This window comes from Musca domestica, unplaced genomic scaffold, assembly GCF_030504385.1.
Source record: "Musca domestica strain aabys unplaced genomic scaffold, Musca_domestica.polishedcontigs.V.1.1 13, whole genome shotgun sequence".
Classification (NCBI taxonomy): Eukaryota; Metazoa; Arthropoda; class Insecta; order Diptera; family Muscidae; genus Musca; species Musca domestica.
In genome coordinates this window covers 14,413,039-14,431,808 of record NW_026712172.1, presented here as the reverse complement: position 1 = coordinate 14,431,808, position 18,770 = coordinate 14,413,039, and the positions used below count along the sequence as shown (strand labels likewise).

At 37.5% G+C, this 18,770-nt stretch overlaps 1 protein-coding gene across 2 annotated transcripts in view; it reads left to right on the top strand.

Annotated features, from left to right (window-relative positions):
- Positions 1-16,580, top strand: part of LOC101887870 (ras GTPase-activating protein raskol) — a 414,153-nt gene extending 397,573 nt beyond the window's left edge. The window contains exons 2-7 of one of the 2 annotated variants that reach the window (XM_059118644.1): positions 1,973-2,093; positions 9,953-10,080; positions 10,160-11,347; positions 11,412-13,703; positions 13,773-14,085; positions 15,526-16,580. In XM_059118644.1, coding sequence (XP_058974627.1) covers positions 1,973-2,093; positions 9,953-10,080; positions 10,160-11,347; positions 11,412-13,703; positions 13,773-14,085; positions 15,526-15,727 — 4,244 coding nt within the window. In that variant the 3' untranslated portion in view covers positions 15,728-16,580. The remainder of the gene's footprint in view (positions 1-1,972; positions 2,094-9,952; positions 10,081-10,159; positions 11,348-11,411; positions 13,704-13,772; positions 14,086-15,525) is intronic. The other variant, XM_059118645.1, reaches the window with a different exon arrangement.
- The last annotated feature ends 2,190 nt before the right edge of the window (positions 16,581-18,770 follow it).

Below are 18,770 nucleotides of genomic sequence, written 5' to 3'. Positions count from 1 at the left end.
CTCAAGCGTCGGTCATGGTGATGGTGTGGGCCGCCATAACAGCCGATGGTTGTTCTACGCTCGTATTAATCGACCGTGACATCAGAATAAATGCCGAATATTATCGCGAAAAAAATCTGGAGGGTGTATTAAAGCCTTGGGCACTCAAACCGCAGACTTTGGACATTCCAACAGGACTCAGCACCACCGTCCTCAGCACGCGCCACCCAAGAATGGTTACAAAATGAGGTTTCTCGCTTCATTTCAAGCGCACAATGGCCATCAAAATCTCCGGATACCAATCCGTTGGACTATTGTGTCTGGAGTATTTTGGAAAACACTAAAAAATACCAAAGTGTCGATCACCTCAAGCAATCGCTTCGCCGGTATGGGCCAAAATAACGCAGAGCAACATTCCGGCAGTGTGTGACGGTTTCATTGGCCGTTTGAAGGCCATAATTCGTGCCAAAGGTGATTAGATTCGAACAAATCTAATCTTATCCTAAAATTTGATGCTATTTCCGACATTAAAATTTAAAATTATTTAAGTATATTACATTGTCGTAAATTTTCATATTGAATCTCCATTTTTGTTAAGGCCTCAAATTTTTGCAATAATCCGACTAACCGGTTCACTAAAAACCTATCGCGCTACAAAATCTCCATTTGTCTTATGTTTATAATGAGTCTACAAATCGTTTGCATGCTAAATATACCATAACCGGTTCAGAACCGGTTCCGAACCGGTTTTAATAAGTTCGCCAAAAATCGTATATTTTTGGCTATTTTGGACACTTCTGAGTCATTTTTGTTTGACAATTTTAATTTTAAATGACATTTTATGTACATTTTTTGCGAAACTTGATTTTTTCACCACCAGAAAAAAATCAATTTATTTATGTCCCATAAATTATTCAAATAATTTCGATTTAAAAAAAAAAACTTGTCCAACTTGTTTGAATGTTCTTAATCCTCCTTTCTCATTGAACATGATCGATTGGTGTGAATTTGCAATGGCAAATAATTGTAAAATATGAAAAAATTACTTCAAACATTTTTTTTTTTGACCTCAATGTGCCCGGGCATGGAGTATCTATGTGCCTCAGCAACGGTTATTTAATAGGCATTGACAAACAATGGCTCTTGTTAAGTAACTTCTTGTGTCTCTTCCAGTGGCATTGTTTAATTTTTCTTCTGCATTCATTTAGTTGTTGTGTCTTTGTTTTTCCTACATGTCTCCATTAATTAGCCGCTTAAGATTTATATGAAATTGCAGAGAGTGTCAGCCTTTCTGCCGCCGCTTCTGCTTCTTTGTCTTGTCTAGTTGTTCGTTCAAAAGACCCGCCATAGGAGTTCAGGCTGGGAAAAGCATTTGAATTATCTTGGCTAACCGTAATCCACAATTACAAAGTAATGAAATCATGTTTCAGGCTATGGCTCAGCTGACGTTTCTCTTGGATCTCCGGTTAAAAGGTTGATTTATTGAGGCAAGAAAAAAACGAGTTACGGCCAGAGTCAGCCATTAAAATTCAACATTGCTTGTTCAGCATATGTTTTTTTAATAGTTTAAAAAACACATAGTTTTTTATATGTCCTCAGCTTTAAAAACAAATTATGATTATCAAAAGATCGGCAGCGAGAAAAAAAATGCTTGTTTGCATACTCATCAAACCAAATCCATAATTTTAATTAAAAAAACCGGCAATTTTTTTCGGATTTCTCAGTTGAATTTTTCATCAAACTACACATTTGCATGGCTGACTGAATAAATGACTAATGATTCAATTTTATTCATACATCTGCCAATTTTTTTCTATTATTATCACTTATACTGATCTACGGTGCTAGAAATGTGGGCTCGCTGATTATACCTCGCAAGTCAAATGCAATATCTCATAAAGAAATCTGTGTCATTCGTTTAATTTCTGTTTCTATAAATAAGAAATCGGAATTTATGTAATTTAATATTTTTGTTTTCTTCATTTAATTTCAGATACTTCATATGAAAAAGCATGCAGGCGTGGCTCAGCACCAGCGACACCCATATTGGGTCAAAAACAAAATCAACAGGAAAACAATACCACATCAAGATTTACGAATTTCTTTTCTAAAAGGTAAATATTTGTTTTATCAATAGTATAAAAATTTAAATATTTAAAAATTAATTAAAAAAAAAAAATATTCAAATTCGAAAAAATATTAAAAAAAGGAGTAAGGCGTGAAAGTAATCGGTTCGAAACTCCTTGTATCGTAATTTTTTATTTGTTTCTTTGAATTTTCAATGAAAAATTTAAATAAAATAGTAACCGGTAACCGAGTAACCGGTAGCCAAACTACAAGTAACCGGTTCGAAACTTCTAGCATTAGGATAAATCGTAAATTTTTATTTGTTTCTTCGAATTTTCAATGAAAAAGTTAAATAAAATACCGAGTAACCGATAGCCAAACTACAAGTAACCGGTTCGAAACATCTAGTATTTGGATAAATCGTAAACTTTTATTTGTTTCTTCGAATTTTCAATGAAAAAGTTAAATAAAATACCGAGTAACCGGTAGCCCAACTACAAGTAACCGGTTCGAAAATCCTTGAATTAGGTTAAATCATAAAATTTCATTTGTTTTTTTGGAATTTGTAACGAAGAAATGAAATAATATAGCGAGTAACCGGTAGCCAAAGTACAAGTAACCGGTTCGAAAATCCTTGTTTTTGGTTAAATCGTAAAATTTCATTTGATTTTTCGAATTTTGAATGAAGAAATGAAATAAAATAGCGAGTAACCGGTAGCCAAACTACAAGTTACCGGTTCGAAACTCCTAGTATTAGGGTAAATCGTAAATTTTTATTGGTTTCTTCGAATTTTCAATGAAAAAGTTAAATAAAATAGCGAGTAACCGGTGGCCAAACTAAAAGTAACCGGTTCGAAAATCATTGTATTAGGTTAAATCGTAAAATTTCAGTTGCTTTTTCGAATTTTTAATGAAAATATCAAAAAAAAAAAAAAATAACTAGTAACCGGTACCCAATGTGCAAGTAACCGGTTCAAAACTCGACGCATTTTGCTCAAAAACATTACAGAAATACTCTTAGAGGTCTTATATTACATTTATAGTAAATTATACGTTATTCAAACCCGAGTAACCGATTAAATATTCGCATAACCGGTTTCAAATTTTTAAGAAAACATTTTTAAATTTTAAAAAATTACAATTGTACAGCATTCTAGGGCAAATATTAGTCATAAAAGAGTAAAAAATACAAGTAACCGCTTTTCAATTGCTGAGTAACCGGTTTCAAGTGCCCAAAATTATGGTAGCAATTAATATTAATTCTAGATATTCATGAAGAGTTTAACAAATTATGTTTTATCTCTTAGCGCATATTCGTATTCGCTTAAAAAATTTAATTCAATCAATAATTGGCGGGTAACCGATTAAAACTATCAAGCAACCGGTTTAAAAAATATAAAAAACTGGGTTAGAACATAAAAGTTTGTAATAAGAACCGACAACAACATTAAAGTAACCATTGGAAATTTGTGTTGAAATTGAGTAATTATTTTTCAAAATCCAATTTTATATCAGAAAATTATTTTTCTGAATAACGTCTACAAGTATCAGGTAACCATTCTACAGTTGCTTAAAATGTTGGAATTTTTTTTAGAAAATATTGGTGACTTTAAAATATATTTGTTGAAAAATTTCAAACAAACCGAAAAACAGTTAAAAATCAACGAGTACCCGATCAAAAATTGCAAGTAAAAAATGAATGAAAATTTTCAAAAAATGTCCTAGAAAATATTATAGATTTTCTCTAATATCCTTAATTTACATAAAAATGCAATTTAACCCAAAAAAATTACCAAGTAACCGTTGAAAATGCATTCTAAAATTGAATAATAATTTTCAAAAATTACATTATAAATCTTAAAATAAGTCAATTTTACGTTGAAAACAACTAAAAATGACGAGTAACCATTAACAAAAATCAAGTAACCACTTAAAAACTTATAAAATTATGTGAAAAGAATTTTTAGAAAAGGCTTGTGTGTTAAAAGTATTTTTATTTAAACAAAACATGCCATCAAATCATAGAAAACAGCTGTCAATCAACGAGTAACCGATTAAAAAAGTCAAGTACCCTTTTAAAAATGACAACAAATGGCTTCGGAAATATTATAGATTTTCTCTAATATCCTTATTTTGCATAAAAATGTAGTAAACCCTATAAAAATATCGAGTAACCGTTTCAAAATGCGAGTAACCGTTGAAAATACATGCTAAAATTGAATAATACTATTTCAAAATCACATTATAAATCTTAAAATCAGCCAATTTTGCAAGGAAAATAACTTAAAAATGACGGGTAATCATTTACAAAAATCAAGTAACCGCTTAAAAACTTATAAAATTATGTGAAAACAATTCATGGAAAACGCTTGTGTATTAAAATTATTGTTATTTAAACAAAACATGTCATTAAATCATGGAAAACAGCTGGCAATCAACGAGTAACCGATTAAAAATAGCAAGTAACCAGTTTAAAAATTACAAAAATGGCTTAAAAATATTATTAATTTTCTCTAATATCCTTAATTTACATAAAAAGGCAATTTAACCCAAAAAATTTCGAGTAACCGTTTCAAAATGCGAGTAACCGTTTGAAATATTCCTAAAATTTAATAATAATATTTCAAAATCGCATTATAAAGCTTAAAATCTATCAATATCTTCGAAAAAAATATAAAAAAAAATTATTTGTGAGCTTAGAAGGTAACGAGTAACCGTTTCAAAATACCAAGTAATCGCTTTGTAAATGATATAAAGAATACCATAGTTCTCAGAATCTTATTTAATTTGAAGACAATTACATTTTTGGGTTATTGGATTTGGTAAACGGTTCACAAAAAGATGAATAGCCGGTTCATGAGCAATGAGTAATCGGTAGAACTTTTACCAATGCAATCTGTATTGTAATAGTTCAATAGTATAGTTCTCCGAATCTTATTTAATTTGAAGAGATTTACATTTTTTGGGTTTATTAGATTTGGTAATCGGTTCACAAAAAGATGAATAATCGGTTCATGTGCAATGAGTAATCGGTTCAAATTCAAATTTTTGTTAGTGCATCTATGTTTTAGGATGAAAGCCAATTTTTTAAGGTGTGTGTTTTTAATGGCAGACCCTTTGAATACACCTCCACTCCCTCGAAAATTCCCAATGGCTTCATTTTCCATTGGTCTTCTGGCCAAAAATATGTAATTGGTCTAGGAAATTGCTAATAAAATAGGAAATTGGCAATAAAGACTGTTTTTTGGCAAATGCTACATTTTGAGGCTTCCTATGTTTACCACTTGTCTGGCAGCTTAAAAATGGGTGCTACTCGCGTTTAAATGCCAGCTGTGAATTCAAGTAGTTTTTTTGGGTTAGATTATGTTGTTACCCAACCATTGCACTATGGGTAAAAAGCATGATTTTTTGGCATAAAGTCATTTTTTTTTTGGTTTCATATTTTGAAATTTAACTGATTTCCTAAATGTAGATACCCATATTAGAAAAAAAAATGTTTAATATCAATACGGGTGGCAACCCTTTTTTGCTGGCGAGCTTTTAAAGTCAGCTGTTTGAAAGTCACTTTGTTTTGGTACAACTGGCGGTAAAGATCAGCTAAGTTCAAGTGCTTCTGATTTGACAAAATTGAAAAAAATAAAATGTGTAATTATGGAAAACGTTAGTGCAGGTATGTAAAATTAAGACGAGGTGCCCTTTTTGTCATAATTGTCTGTTGTTGTAATACTGTGAATTGTTTCGTTTATGTATAGCTTTATATAAAATCTATAAATTGTAGTTGTGTTCCGTGGAGTGTAACTTGTGAATGGCAAAGCATTGCAAAAAGGTATAAATGCCAAGTTATTAACAAAAGTGTGTTAATTAATGAGTAACTAGCCTTTTTTGTTCTATTTTGTGCCAACACGTGTTTTGCAGATAAACACGTGTTTGCCCATGCAGCGCTTATTGAAATTTGGAGCAGCAACAATCGCTCAGAAGATGCACTAGTAAAATATGTGGTACAGAATACCAATAATATCAGTTTAAATGAAGACCAAATGCGTTTGATATCAAAACAAGTGAAAGATTTTGTTAATTATATAAAAAAGCATTTGCCAAAGTGCATACGTAAACTAGAGCGATTTAAAACTAAACATTCAAAATGGCTTAGCAAAAGTATAATTATTGTAATGAATGAGCAGTATGTTTCTCCAAATCATCATAGCCGATCGGCCATCGTAGGTCATCTTGGGGGCATAAAAATGAATACAAATCAAATTTCACTTCAACAGCTTCATAAATAAACCAGTAAGGAAAGCTCAAAAGTCGGGCGGGGCCGACTATATGATACCCTACACCACTATGCATATTTAGTAGAGCTCTCGTAAAAAGGTTTACACAGGGCATTTCAGAGCTCTATGAGATATTTGGTACAAAATCAAAATCTATCTAATTCTATCGTGCATTTTACGAACTATAGCTATCTCTGAACCGGGTTTCTCCAAATTTGACGTATTAGCTTCTAGACTGAATTCGGTCTTATGTACGAAAATTCAGGTGATTTGGGCCATTTAGTACACAATTAACACGAAATCGGATGAAGATATAAATGGGAGACATATCCAAATCGGAACAGATTTTAATAAAAATAAAATCAACTATTTTTGGGCTTTATCTGATATCTGGTACCAAATATCATTCCTGTGGAGTGCATATTACGAATGTGAGGGACTTAAAGACCAAATCGGATGAAAGATATATATGGGAGCTATAGCTATATCTGAACCGATTTTTACTAAAATTGGTGTACTTGCTTCTAGGCTGGTTTCGGTCGGATTTGCCAAAATTGATGCTATTACGGCCATTTGGTGGTCAATCACCCGAAATCGGATGAAGATATATATGGAAGCTATATCCAAATCTGAACCGATTTCGTTAAAATTTAAAACAGCTATTCCTGTGCTCCATCTAATACCTGGTACCAAATATCACGGTTGTGGAGTGAATATTACGAATGTAAGGGACTAAAACACTAAATCGGATGAAACATATATATGGTTGCTATATCTATATCTGAACCGATGTTCACTAAATTTTATATACTTGCTTCTAGGCTGAATTTGGTCCGATGTAATAAAATTCAGTCCATTTGGACTTATATCGGCCATTTGGTGCACAATTAACCCGAAATCGGATGAAGATATATATGGGAGCTATATCCAAATCTGAACCGATTTCGATAAAATTACAAACAGCTATTTCTGGGCTGTATCTTATATCTGGTACCAAATATCATTCTTGTGGAGTGCATATTACGAATGTGAGAGGCTTAAACACCAAATCGGATAAAACATATATATGGGAGCTATAGCTGTTTCTGAACCGATTTTCTCCAAATTTGTTGTATTTGCTTTAAGGTTAATCTCGGTCACATGTGCCAAAATTCGGGCCATTTGGGCTGATATTGGCCATTTGGTGGTCAATTAACCCGAAATCGGATGAAGATATATATGGGAGCTATATCCAAATCTGAACCGATTTCGATAAAATTTAAAACAGCTATTTCTGTGCTCCATCTAATACCTGGTACCAAATATCACGGTTGTGGAGTGCATAGTAGGAATGTGAGGGACTTAAAGATCAAATCGGATGAAAGATATATATGGGAGCTATAGCTATAACTGAACCGATTTTCTTCAAATTTGATATACTTGCTTCTAGGCCGAACTCGGTTGGGTGTGCCAAAATTCAGGTAATTTGGACTGATAGTGGACATTTGGTGCACATTTAACCCGAAATCGGATGAAGATATATATGGGAGCTATATCTAAATTTGATCCGATTCTCACCAATTTCAATAGGGTTCGTCCTTGGGCCAAAAAAATATTGTTTGGAAAATTTCATCTCAATCGGATAATAAATGCGACCTGCATTTTGTTCACAAGAATACATGGACAGACGGACGGACGGACGGATGGACGGACGGACGGACGGACGGACGGACGGACAGACGGACGGACATGCATAAATCGACTCAGAAAGTGATTCTATGAAGGTTCTCAAAAGTAACTATGGGTCTATCTCGTTTCCTTCTCCATGTTACAAACAAATGCACAAAGACATAATACCCTTACCACTATGTGGTGTAGGGTATAAAAAGTTGGGTCAAATAGGCCAGACCGGCTATATAGCAGCTACATAAGAAATAGTGCCCCAAATCATATGAAAATTCGTAAGTCATCTTGGGGGGCTTAAAAAATGAATACAAACCAAATTTCACTTCAATAGCTTCATAAACAAAAAAGTTGGGTCAAATCGGCTATATAGCAGCTATATGAAATAGTTCCCCAAATCATATGAAAATTCGTAGGTCATCTTGGGGGCATAAAAAATGAATACAAACCAAATTTCACTTCAATAGCTTCATAAACAAAAAAGTTGGGTCAAATCGGCCAAATCGGCTATATAGCAGCTATATGAAATAGTGCCCCAAATCATATGAAAATTGGTAGGTCATCTTGGAAGCATAAAAAATGCATACAAACCAAATTTCAATTCAATAGCTTTGAAATTAGAGTTTATGCCAAAATAAACGTAAAAAAACCCATAGTGCATTGGCCAGCTTAAGCCCGGGAGTTGACTGCTTGCCTCTTGGGCCAACAAACAAATTTGTTATGGCCAATAGATAAATAAAAAGTGGCAGCGTGTTCTGTTAACATCGACGACAGGTATCAACTACCGACTTGCTGAGGCAAGTGGTCGCTGAGATCAGTAGTCACTGTGTGGAGAGGGGGTACGGGAATTCCTTCCCTACTATTTTGTATTTTTTTTTTTATGTATTGGCAACCAAATTTTGTTCACCTTTTTTACCTCCTCTTCTGATTATTAGCTGTTACATATTTCATGGCTTGTTTGCCATTTATCTCAAAACGGAGCAGCCTGAAAAGAGCCCCCACAAAGCTCTGGCCATATGCAAATGGAAACAAATAAGAAAACCTGGGAGACTTTCATCACCGAAACAGGGGAGTAGAAATGGTGGCCATTTGAATTTTGAACAGACCGTCTTTCTTCTGTCATGTGTCTGTGTATTTGTGGCATCAACAACAACACCAACAACATTTTTCAGGTACAGGTTTTCATAGCCGTTTTATTTTCTGCTTGCCACAAAGCCAGTGAATCAACAAATCAAGTTAACAACGCTTACACGGAATTCTGTAACAGCTTGGTTCCAGCTCTTGGCCAAGTTAATGTAGAGAGGGAGAGAGAGAGAGCAGAGACGGCCAGAAAAGGGGTGCCAGGCCAGCTAGAAGGTTTGGTTATTGGCTACATCATCTGAGTTGGTGGTGGTGATGGTGAGCTGTAACCACATAAAACACACCAGCTGTGCTTCTTCGTTTGCTGGCTCTTGTTTGCGGTTTAGTCTTTGAATTCAATTTTTTTTTGCTCGATTTTGGCCAATTTTAACCACCAACAAATAGACCGACAAACGCTTCCAAACACAGTGACTACTCAAACGATTCAATGAAAGGCAGACAAAATTCTATGTTGGTATTAGTCATGCTGATTAGCTGCACAAGTGCAGCTCTCAATGGGTTTAGATAGATCACCACCACCACCGACGGGCTTCTTGTTGGTGGCTTCCTTTTTTTTTTTTGTCAAAAGGGGCTTTGTCTCATTAATTGGCTTTGGATGATATTTATGATACAATTGGCGGGGCTCCATGTGGCTCTCTGTATTGGTTCCTCACGAAAATAATTTGAATATACTCCCTAGACAATTTAGGGAGTGTTTTTAAAATGTTTTGCAAATCTTAAAATTCCTAAATCGGAAATTTTGAAATATTTTTAATTTTTTTAATTCGATTCTCTAACCATTTCTTTTTTCGTTTTTATCTAAAAAATAATTTCTCTATTTTTTACCATTCCAGAACGAATGCTTTGAAACGTACAAAGTCTGTTACCAAATTAGAACGCACCAAACGAGGTTCGGGAGGCTTACGCGGCTCTCGTTCACACGAAAGTTTATTATCCAGTCATGCAGTAATGTCAACCATAGGTAAGTACTCTCTCTCTCTCTCTCTCTCTCTCTCTCTCTCCAAATCCCTTCATTAATTCTTATTATTTCTCCCTTACAGATCTCTCTTGCACCGGTGCCGTGGGTGTGGCACCTGTCCATCAATCCGTACTGGGTCGCCGCTATTGTTTCCAGGTACGCGGTGGACCACGCGGTGAACGTTATTACTCGTGTGGCTCACGTCAGGAACGTGATCTGTGGATTTACTCGCTACGCAAATCCATTGCACCGAATGCCGAGCACACCCGCCACACCGACAACTCCCTGAAAATGTGGATATACGAGGCCAAAAATCTACCACCAAAGAAAAAATACTTTTGCGAATTGCATCTGGACAAGACGCTGTACGGGCGCACAAGTGTCAAGCTGCAAACCGATCTACTGTTCTGGGGTGAATATTTCGATTTCCCCGATATACCCGACATCAATGTGATCACGGTGAATGTTTTCCGTGAGGTGGAGAAGAAAAAGAAACGGGACAAACACATGTTTGTGGGTTCCGTGAAGATACCCATTCACGAGGTGACCACCAGACTGTTCTCCGAGGATTGGTATCCCATATTGAGCGAGAAGAATGACAGTCTCAATCGCAATGGCAAGGAGGTCATACCCACATTGCGCATCAAGTGTCGTTTCCAAAGCATTGACATATTGCCCATAAATGTCTATGCGGACTTCTTGACCTATCTCAAGGAGAACTACAAAAAGGTGTGTGAAACCCTGGAACCGGTCATCGGTGTCAAAGCCAAAGAAGACATTGGCCAATCATTGGTATTGCTAATGCATGCCCAGGGTTTGGCAGGAGCTTTTCTCACCGATGTGGTGGCCCTGGATTTGTTGCGTGTTGGCGACCAACGTTTGACCTTCCGTGGCAATTCACTGGCCACCAAGAGCATGGAGGCATTCCTGAAATTGACCGGAGAACAATATTTGCAAGACACTTTGGCCGGACCCATCAATGAGATCATACAATCGGATCGTGACTGTGAAGTGGATCCCACCAAGGCGACTGGCTCGCTGCAACGACAACAGGCCTCCTTGAGGGCTGCCGTGCGCAATGCCTGGCAATGTATCTATGAGTCACACAAGAATTTCCCCACTCAACTGCGCAATTGCTTTGCCACATTCCGTGAAAGATTGGAACAGCTGGGGCGCCAGGATATGGCAGATAACTTGATATCAGCTTCCATATTTTTGAGATTCCTGTGCCCGGCCATATTGTCGCCCAGTCTATTCAACATTACCAATGGTAAGATGGCAACATGTCTTATTTTTTCAACCTCTCATAACACTTCTCTTATTCTTGCTTTCAGAACTACCCTCCTCGCGCGCCACCCGTAACCTTACCCTAGTGGCCAAAACCCTACAAACCCTGGCCAATTTCACCCGTTTCCAGGGCAAGGAGAATTTCATGGAATTCCTCAACGACTTCCTCGAACAGGAGGCTCCCAAAATGAAAGAATTCCTGCAGAACATTTCCACCCGCCCTGAACATGCCACTCCCGAGTCCATCCTAGACTGGGCTGGCTACATTGATCAAGGCAAACAACTGTCCATACTCCATATGCTGTTGAGTGAAAGTGTTTCCAAGCTGCCTGAGGCCCGTCAACATGACCTGGATCCGCTGCAACATATTTTGGATGAAATAACCAAAGCCAAAGAAAGCAATAGCTACATGCAACATATGCCCTGCAACATGATGATGATGTCCACCTCGTCGACAAGTGAAAACCAGGAGAATCGCAATCCCGATGAAATGATGACGTCACAGAGTTCAGCTGGTGGCCAAAGTGGTGTGGTGCAACAGCAGGCTCAATTGGCCCAGCCACAACATGCGGTGGTAACCAAACCCATACCCGCCGAAAGGGGTATTATGAGAGGTGTTCTAACACCCAGTTCATTGGAAAAGAACATTTTCCGCTATAACGATCCCACAGTCAATGGCATACTGCTGCAGCAACAACAACAACAACAGCAGCAGCAACAACTCCATGGCAATTTGGATAAACGCCATTCGAATTCACAAACCTCCATTGCGGGACTAACCTATACAGGTGGCATGCAACATGCCCAAAGCCAGACATCGATTGCATCTTCATCCCAGCTAATGATGCCGGGTGGGGTCAACCACCATTGTCCGCCCGCACCCAATGCCAGTGCCACCAACACCATGGATCGTTTGCATTACACAGCCACCAGCTCCAATGGCAATCTCTCTACTGCCAGCCACAATGGCAATGACAGCGAAGTCAGTTCTGCTGGGGGCCAAGTAAGGGCCACCACCCTTCCAAGAGGCAATAACAACTACGATGAGTCCACCGGAGATTTCATACAAATTTCTGGTCTGGACACCAACAGCGCCTTTGTACGCAAATCACCCACACCCCTACTGAAGAATCAAGCCAACCAGCAAGGTGGCGGAGTGGTAAGCAGTGCCGTGAGCATGCTAAATGCCTCCCAGCTCCAGAAGAAGCAACAAAGAGGGGTCTTAAACAACTCCTCATTGAGTTTGACACTCAGCGATCGTACTCCCAGTAAATTGAATTTGGGCATACCCGATCACTCCAGTTCACCATTGTCACACAAAATCTCTGCCGCCTATCCTCCCTCGTCACGCCAGCGAGATTCAAATCCCAACTCAAATATGCCCATGAATTTGGAGGATTTAGATGATCTCTTCAAATATGCCGAAGAACATGCCGTTGTGGGTGAGGTACAACCTACCGCCTCGGCCAAAAACAACAAAGAACAGCTGTCGGGCAAGACCAGTCATGGCTCCAGTTCCGGATACCAAAGCATTAACACTCAGAGTCGAGAGGATAACAGCACTAATCAAACCCAACAAAAGTCGGGCATGGCAGCTCCATTGGCATTTAAGAATCCCAGCTATCAACTGCAGCAGAACTCTTCGTCGTCGTCGTCGGCCCAGCAATCGGCTGGAGGGCATCATCATCACCACCATCATCACCAAAGATCCGCATCGAGCAATTACAATTCGGCGCTAAGTGCCCATCAACAATTGTTTGGGGCGAACAATAACAGTAGCAACAGGACCAAATCAAATACCGGTGGTTTAGTGGCAGCTCGGGCAGCATTGCTAAATGGCGCTGCCCCCTTAACACCCTCCTCCAGCGAGGAACGTCTTTCAAACGACAATTATCACAATTATGCTCCCGTGAACAAATTGTTGAAATCTCCATCACATGGTCATTTGGATGCCCAGAGGACCTTGAGTGGTGGCAGTACTTCATCAGCCTCCAGTTCGAATATGCAAGGTTATAATGTGTCACAATCCCAGCAGCAGCAGCAGCAGCGCATGCCACGTACCAATCCACAATTCAAAAGGGAGGATATTTATGCTCCATTGAATAATGGCAGCAGTAGTTATATGACCTCATCGTCGGCCTCCTCGGGTGGTAGCAGTGGCGGTGTGGTTCATCCGGGCACTGTGGCAATTTACAACAATTCAGCAAGGCAGCAACAACAGCAGCAGGGCTCTAACAACTGTGGAGCTTTGGTATTGGCCAGCAATGGTCGTTATCAAAGGCGTTTGAGTTTGGATTCGGCCCGCACTCTGTCGGATAGTTCAACCGATGATACAGAGGGTAAGTTGGGGGGACAACATTTTGGGAATTTTATGGAATAGTTTGTAATAACGTTTCTATGTCTCGCAGGTCAATATCCTCCCCATGAGGCCAATAAACGCCGTCGCCAGCCCCGCAATCATGTGAACAATAGTTCAAATGGCCTCCAGTCCACCAACTTGAATGATCAAAATGGTGAAATCCAATTGCTGCAAGAAACTTTGGACACCCTGCGTCACACCCTGGACCGGGATGAGGCTGAGTTGAGGGATTCCAGTGATGAATTGTTTGCCTTGCAACGTTGCAATGGTTTCAGCGGTTGTGGACCAAACGGTGTGGCCGGTCTGACGGCCAATAATTTGAGCTTGCAATCGGAATCGACAATGAGGAGTATTATTGATAGGTAGGTGATTCGCCAGGAAATAAGCAAGGGGTGGAATTGATAAAAATAATATGGGAAATCTCCAGATTTGGTATTTGAAGTTCATAATATATACTACAGCCTATGACAGAAAATTGTCTGTGCAGGTCCACTTCTTCGTATAGCTCCCATATAACGGCACCTCCCGATATTCGGTATTTTCATGATTTTAGCGACAGTATTCACCGGATTTGTTTCAAATTTGGTATTTGAAGTTCGCAATGGATACTACAGCCTATGACAGAAAATTGTCTGTGCAGGTCCATGTCTTCGTATAGCCCCCATATAACGGTAACTCCCGATATTCGGTACTTTGATGATTTTAGCGACATTATTCATTGGAATTGTTTCAAATTTGATGTATGAAGTTCGTAATGGATACTACAGCGTATGACAAAAAATGGCCTGTGCAGGACCACGTCTTGGATGATTTTAGCGACAGTATTCACCGGAATTGTTTCAAATTTAGTATTTGAAGTTCGCAATGGATACTACAGCCTATGACAGAAAATTGTCTGTGCAGGTCCACGTCTTCGTATAGCCCCCATATAACGGTACCTCACGATATTCGGTATTTTGATGATATAAGCTACATTATTCACCGGAATTGTTTCAAATTTGGTATTTGAAGTTCGATATGGATATTACAGCCTATGACAGAAAATTGTCTATGCTGGTCCACGTCTTCGTATAGCCCCCATATAACGGTACATCTCGATATTCGGTATTTTGATGATTTTAGCGACAGTACTCACCGGAATTGTTTCAAATTTGGTATTTGAAGTTCGTAATGGGTACTACAGCCTATAACAGAAAATTGTCTGTGCAGGTCCACGTCGTAATATAGCTCCCATATTTGAAGTTCGTAATGGGTGCTACAGCCTATAACAGAAAATCGTCTGTGCAGGTCCACGTCTTTGTATAGCCCCCATATAACGGTACCTCTCGATATTCGGTATTTTAATGATTTTAGCGACATTATTCAGCGGAATTGTTTCAAATTTGGTATTTGAAGTTCGCAATGGATACTACAGCCTATGACAGAAAATTGTCTGTGCAGGTCCACGTCGTAATATAGCTCCCATATAACAGTACCTCCCGATATTCGGTATTTTGATATTAGCGATATTATTCACCGGAATTGTTTCAAATTTGGTATTTGAAGTTCGCAATGGATACTAACAACCTATTACAGAAAATGGTACCCCAAGCGAAGATTTTCAAAATATTTTTTCCAAATATTATACCAAGCGTGGATTTTTGAAAACATTTTCCAAAAGATTTATGGGTTTTTATTTTAATTTATTTTTTCTCTTTCTGAAGTAGTATTGAAATGTCTGTGTTATAAAAATTATCATGTATAAATTTCTCAGTACCCAAACTTAATTTCAATTTGTTAACATGTTTTTTTTTTTATTCCAGATTAATAACCATGGAGGAGGAATTAAGACGTGAACAGCTGAAAATGTCGCTGGCATTGTCACACAAACAGCGGGTAATTGAGGAGCAACAGGGTCAAATTGCTGCTTTGGATGCGGCCAACAGCCGTTTGTTGAGCGCCTTGACCGTACTAAGGCAACGCTATGAAACCCAGCATCAACAGCAAAATCAAACACAGCAATAAGTTTAGTTTTTAAGTGAAAAAAAATTGAATAAATAAAATTAATGTGTAGCTTTGAAACAACCCTATTGCTTCACCTCCCCCCTTTCTTTAAGAATCTGTAATTTACTCAAAATTTTCCATTTTTTTTTTTGCTGTTTTACCTGTCTGTATTTATGTACTAATTTTAAACAAATCTTAAATGTTAAGTTTAATACAAAAGAAAAGTATTTTTTATCTGTTTTTAAAAGAATAGAGTTCCACACCCCACCCCCGTCAACTCCAATCCCCAATTCTCTCAAAGAGTGTTTTTCATTTTAAGTAAAAAAATCGTAATAAAAATTTAAATTTATTAACCCCTCACAAAAAAAAAAACATTATTTATAATCCCTCTTTACCCTGTTCCCCCTTGGAGAATAAATGGGTATTGTTTTTTTTTTTTCAATTTACGAAATATAAACTATAACCCCTTATTTGCTATTTTAACCTAAGCTAAGTTTTCCCATTTTTGTATTTTTAAAATTGTATTTTATTTTTTAATTTTATAATTTATATAAACCCATTATACTTAAGCCTAAACAAATTATATATACAAAATAAAACAAAAATAAAATTTTAAATATTTAAAAGAAAAAAATTTCAAAAAAAAAAAAATACAACATGTTACAAAACTTGATTTTATTATATATTTAATCAAACGACATTTGAAAATGTGTAAAATATTACTTTATTATATTTGAATATGTTATAATTTATAATAATAATTTTTAACCAAAGTTACAATTGCAAACACCTCAATAGTTAAGCCATGCCATGTGACAATGGCGCGGGAGTCTCTGTTTTGGTGTTTTTTTTTTTTTGGGGGGGAGAGAATTGCAAAAAGGAATTTCTAACCCCCCCCCCCCTCACTTCGTGTAGTCGTGTGTAAATGTTTGTCTTTATGTTTTGCACTGCAACAAAAATTCTACATAATTTTTGTTTGTTTTCCCCCTTTAATTTCTTAAATATAGTTAAACAAAGTAAAAAACTCAAATATAAAAATATCCAATAAAAATAAAAGCTTTTATTTACAAAAAAAAAAAAAAAAAAACTCAATGGCTTTTAAATTTACCATTTTTTAAAAGAAAAGAAAAATAATACAACAAGCAATAACCAAAAAAACACAAGAAATATTATAGCTAAAACTTATTTATCCTCCATAGTCAGGCTTTCTTTTTTTCCTCCTATCTTAAAAAGAAAATTGCTATTATCCAACACCACCACAAATGAAGCATACAGGGTTAGATAAAAAAATGCAACAAAGTGAAATTTCATAATTTTTACATTTTTTTTTTTAATTTTATTAAATGAAAGCAAAAAAAATCGGAAATAGCATCAAATTTTAGAAAAAAATCCAATACCGCCAGAAATTAAGCATACAGGGTGAGATAAAAAAACAACTGCAACAAAGTCAAATGCCTTAATTTTTGCCTTTTTTTAAATTTTATTGAATGAAAGCAAGAAATATGGGAAATAGCATCAAATTTTAGAATAAGTCACACGCTGCCCGAATGTTGCTCTGCGCTATTTTGGCCCATTTCCGGCGAAGTGCTTGCTTGAGGTGATCGATACAGGGTTACACATGGGCCCATTCCAATCGACGAGGCTTGTCCGCAGGCAACATTCTTTGCGTTAATTGAATTTTGTACGGGAACAAATGCAAATCAATGCGAATAATCTGTTGTAAAGTGGAACGAGCCATGCCCAACTGCTGAGAACACTAGCTCGTACGGCAGCGATATTCTCGGCCGATCGCCTTGGTCGACTTTTATATGGCCTCTTCGGATTAGAAAGAGCCTTACAAGTCGAAAATTTTTCGTATAAACGCTTAATGGTGTTCTTAGAAGGCGCAAGGGTCCGTCGAATATGGGCAACCCTGTACTTTGGTATTTTTTAGTGCCAACTTTGCTTTCCAAAATACTCCAGACCAGACAATAGTCCAACGGATTGGTATCCGGAGATTTTGGTGGTAATTTTGCGCTGGAAATGAAGCGAGGAACCTCATTTTGTAACCATTCTTGGGTGACGCGTGCGATGGTGCTGACTCCTGTTGGAATATCCAAGGTCTGCGGCCAAAATGTTTGCGTGCCTAGGCCTTAATACACCCTCCAGAATATTTTCGCGATAATATTCGACATTTAATCTGTTGCCACGATTGATTAATACGAGCGGAGAGCGATTATCGGTTGTTTGCGTGCCCAAGGCTTTAATACACCCTCTAGAATATTTTCGCGATAATACTCGGCATTTATTCTGATGCCACAGTCGATTAATACAAGCGGAGAGCGACCATCGGCTGTTATGGCGGCCTACACCATCACCATGACCTGCGCTTGAGTTCTGGTGGCCAACCGAAGCTGACCTCCTTGGCTGACCTCTTTGGCAAGTAAACACGATCATTTTGTTTGTTTACAAACTGTTGGACAAGGAATGTTTTCTCATCGGAGAAAACCAAAGTCAGCAGTTCACCACTTTCGGCCAAGCGAAGCAACTCTTTGGCTCTTTTCAGTCCATTTTCTTCCTATTGCGGTGTTAGATCTTGCACTTTTTGGAATTTCAATGACCTTACCCCGAGCTCATTTTTCAATATTTGCCGAATGGAAAATTGCGATATGTTCAGCTCACGAGCCATTTTTCGGCCACTGCGACGCGAGGCGGGTTTCGATCAAGTCATTTCTTTACTTTCAGCGAACCATTTCTGCTCATGTTGCTGTTTTCTTCCGTCCACGTCCTTGACGTCGGGCTATGCTACCAGTAACGAGCGATGGTACGAGACACAAAAGATTTATTCACATTTAAATGCTGGAGTGCTTCAACGATAGCCACTTGTGATTTTCCAGCCATATATAAAGAAATCACACTATCACGTTTGAATTCCGCTACGAATAACTTTTTTTCTGGAAAATTCTCACCAAAATGCTTTTGTACGCTTGTAAACAATATAATGAGCTGTCACTGGAATAATTTTACCATCAGTCGGACAAGTGGCTTAGAAATGACTGCAGTCTGAAGTTGGTTGCAGTTTTTT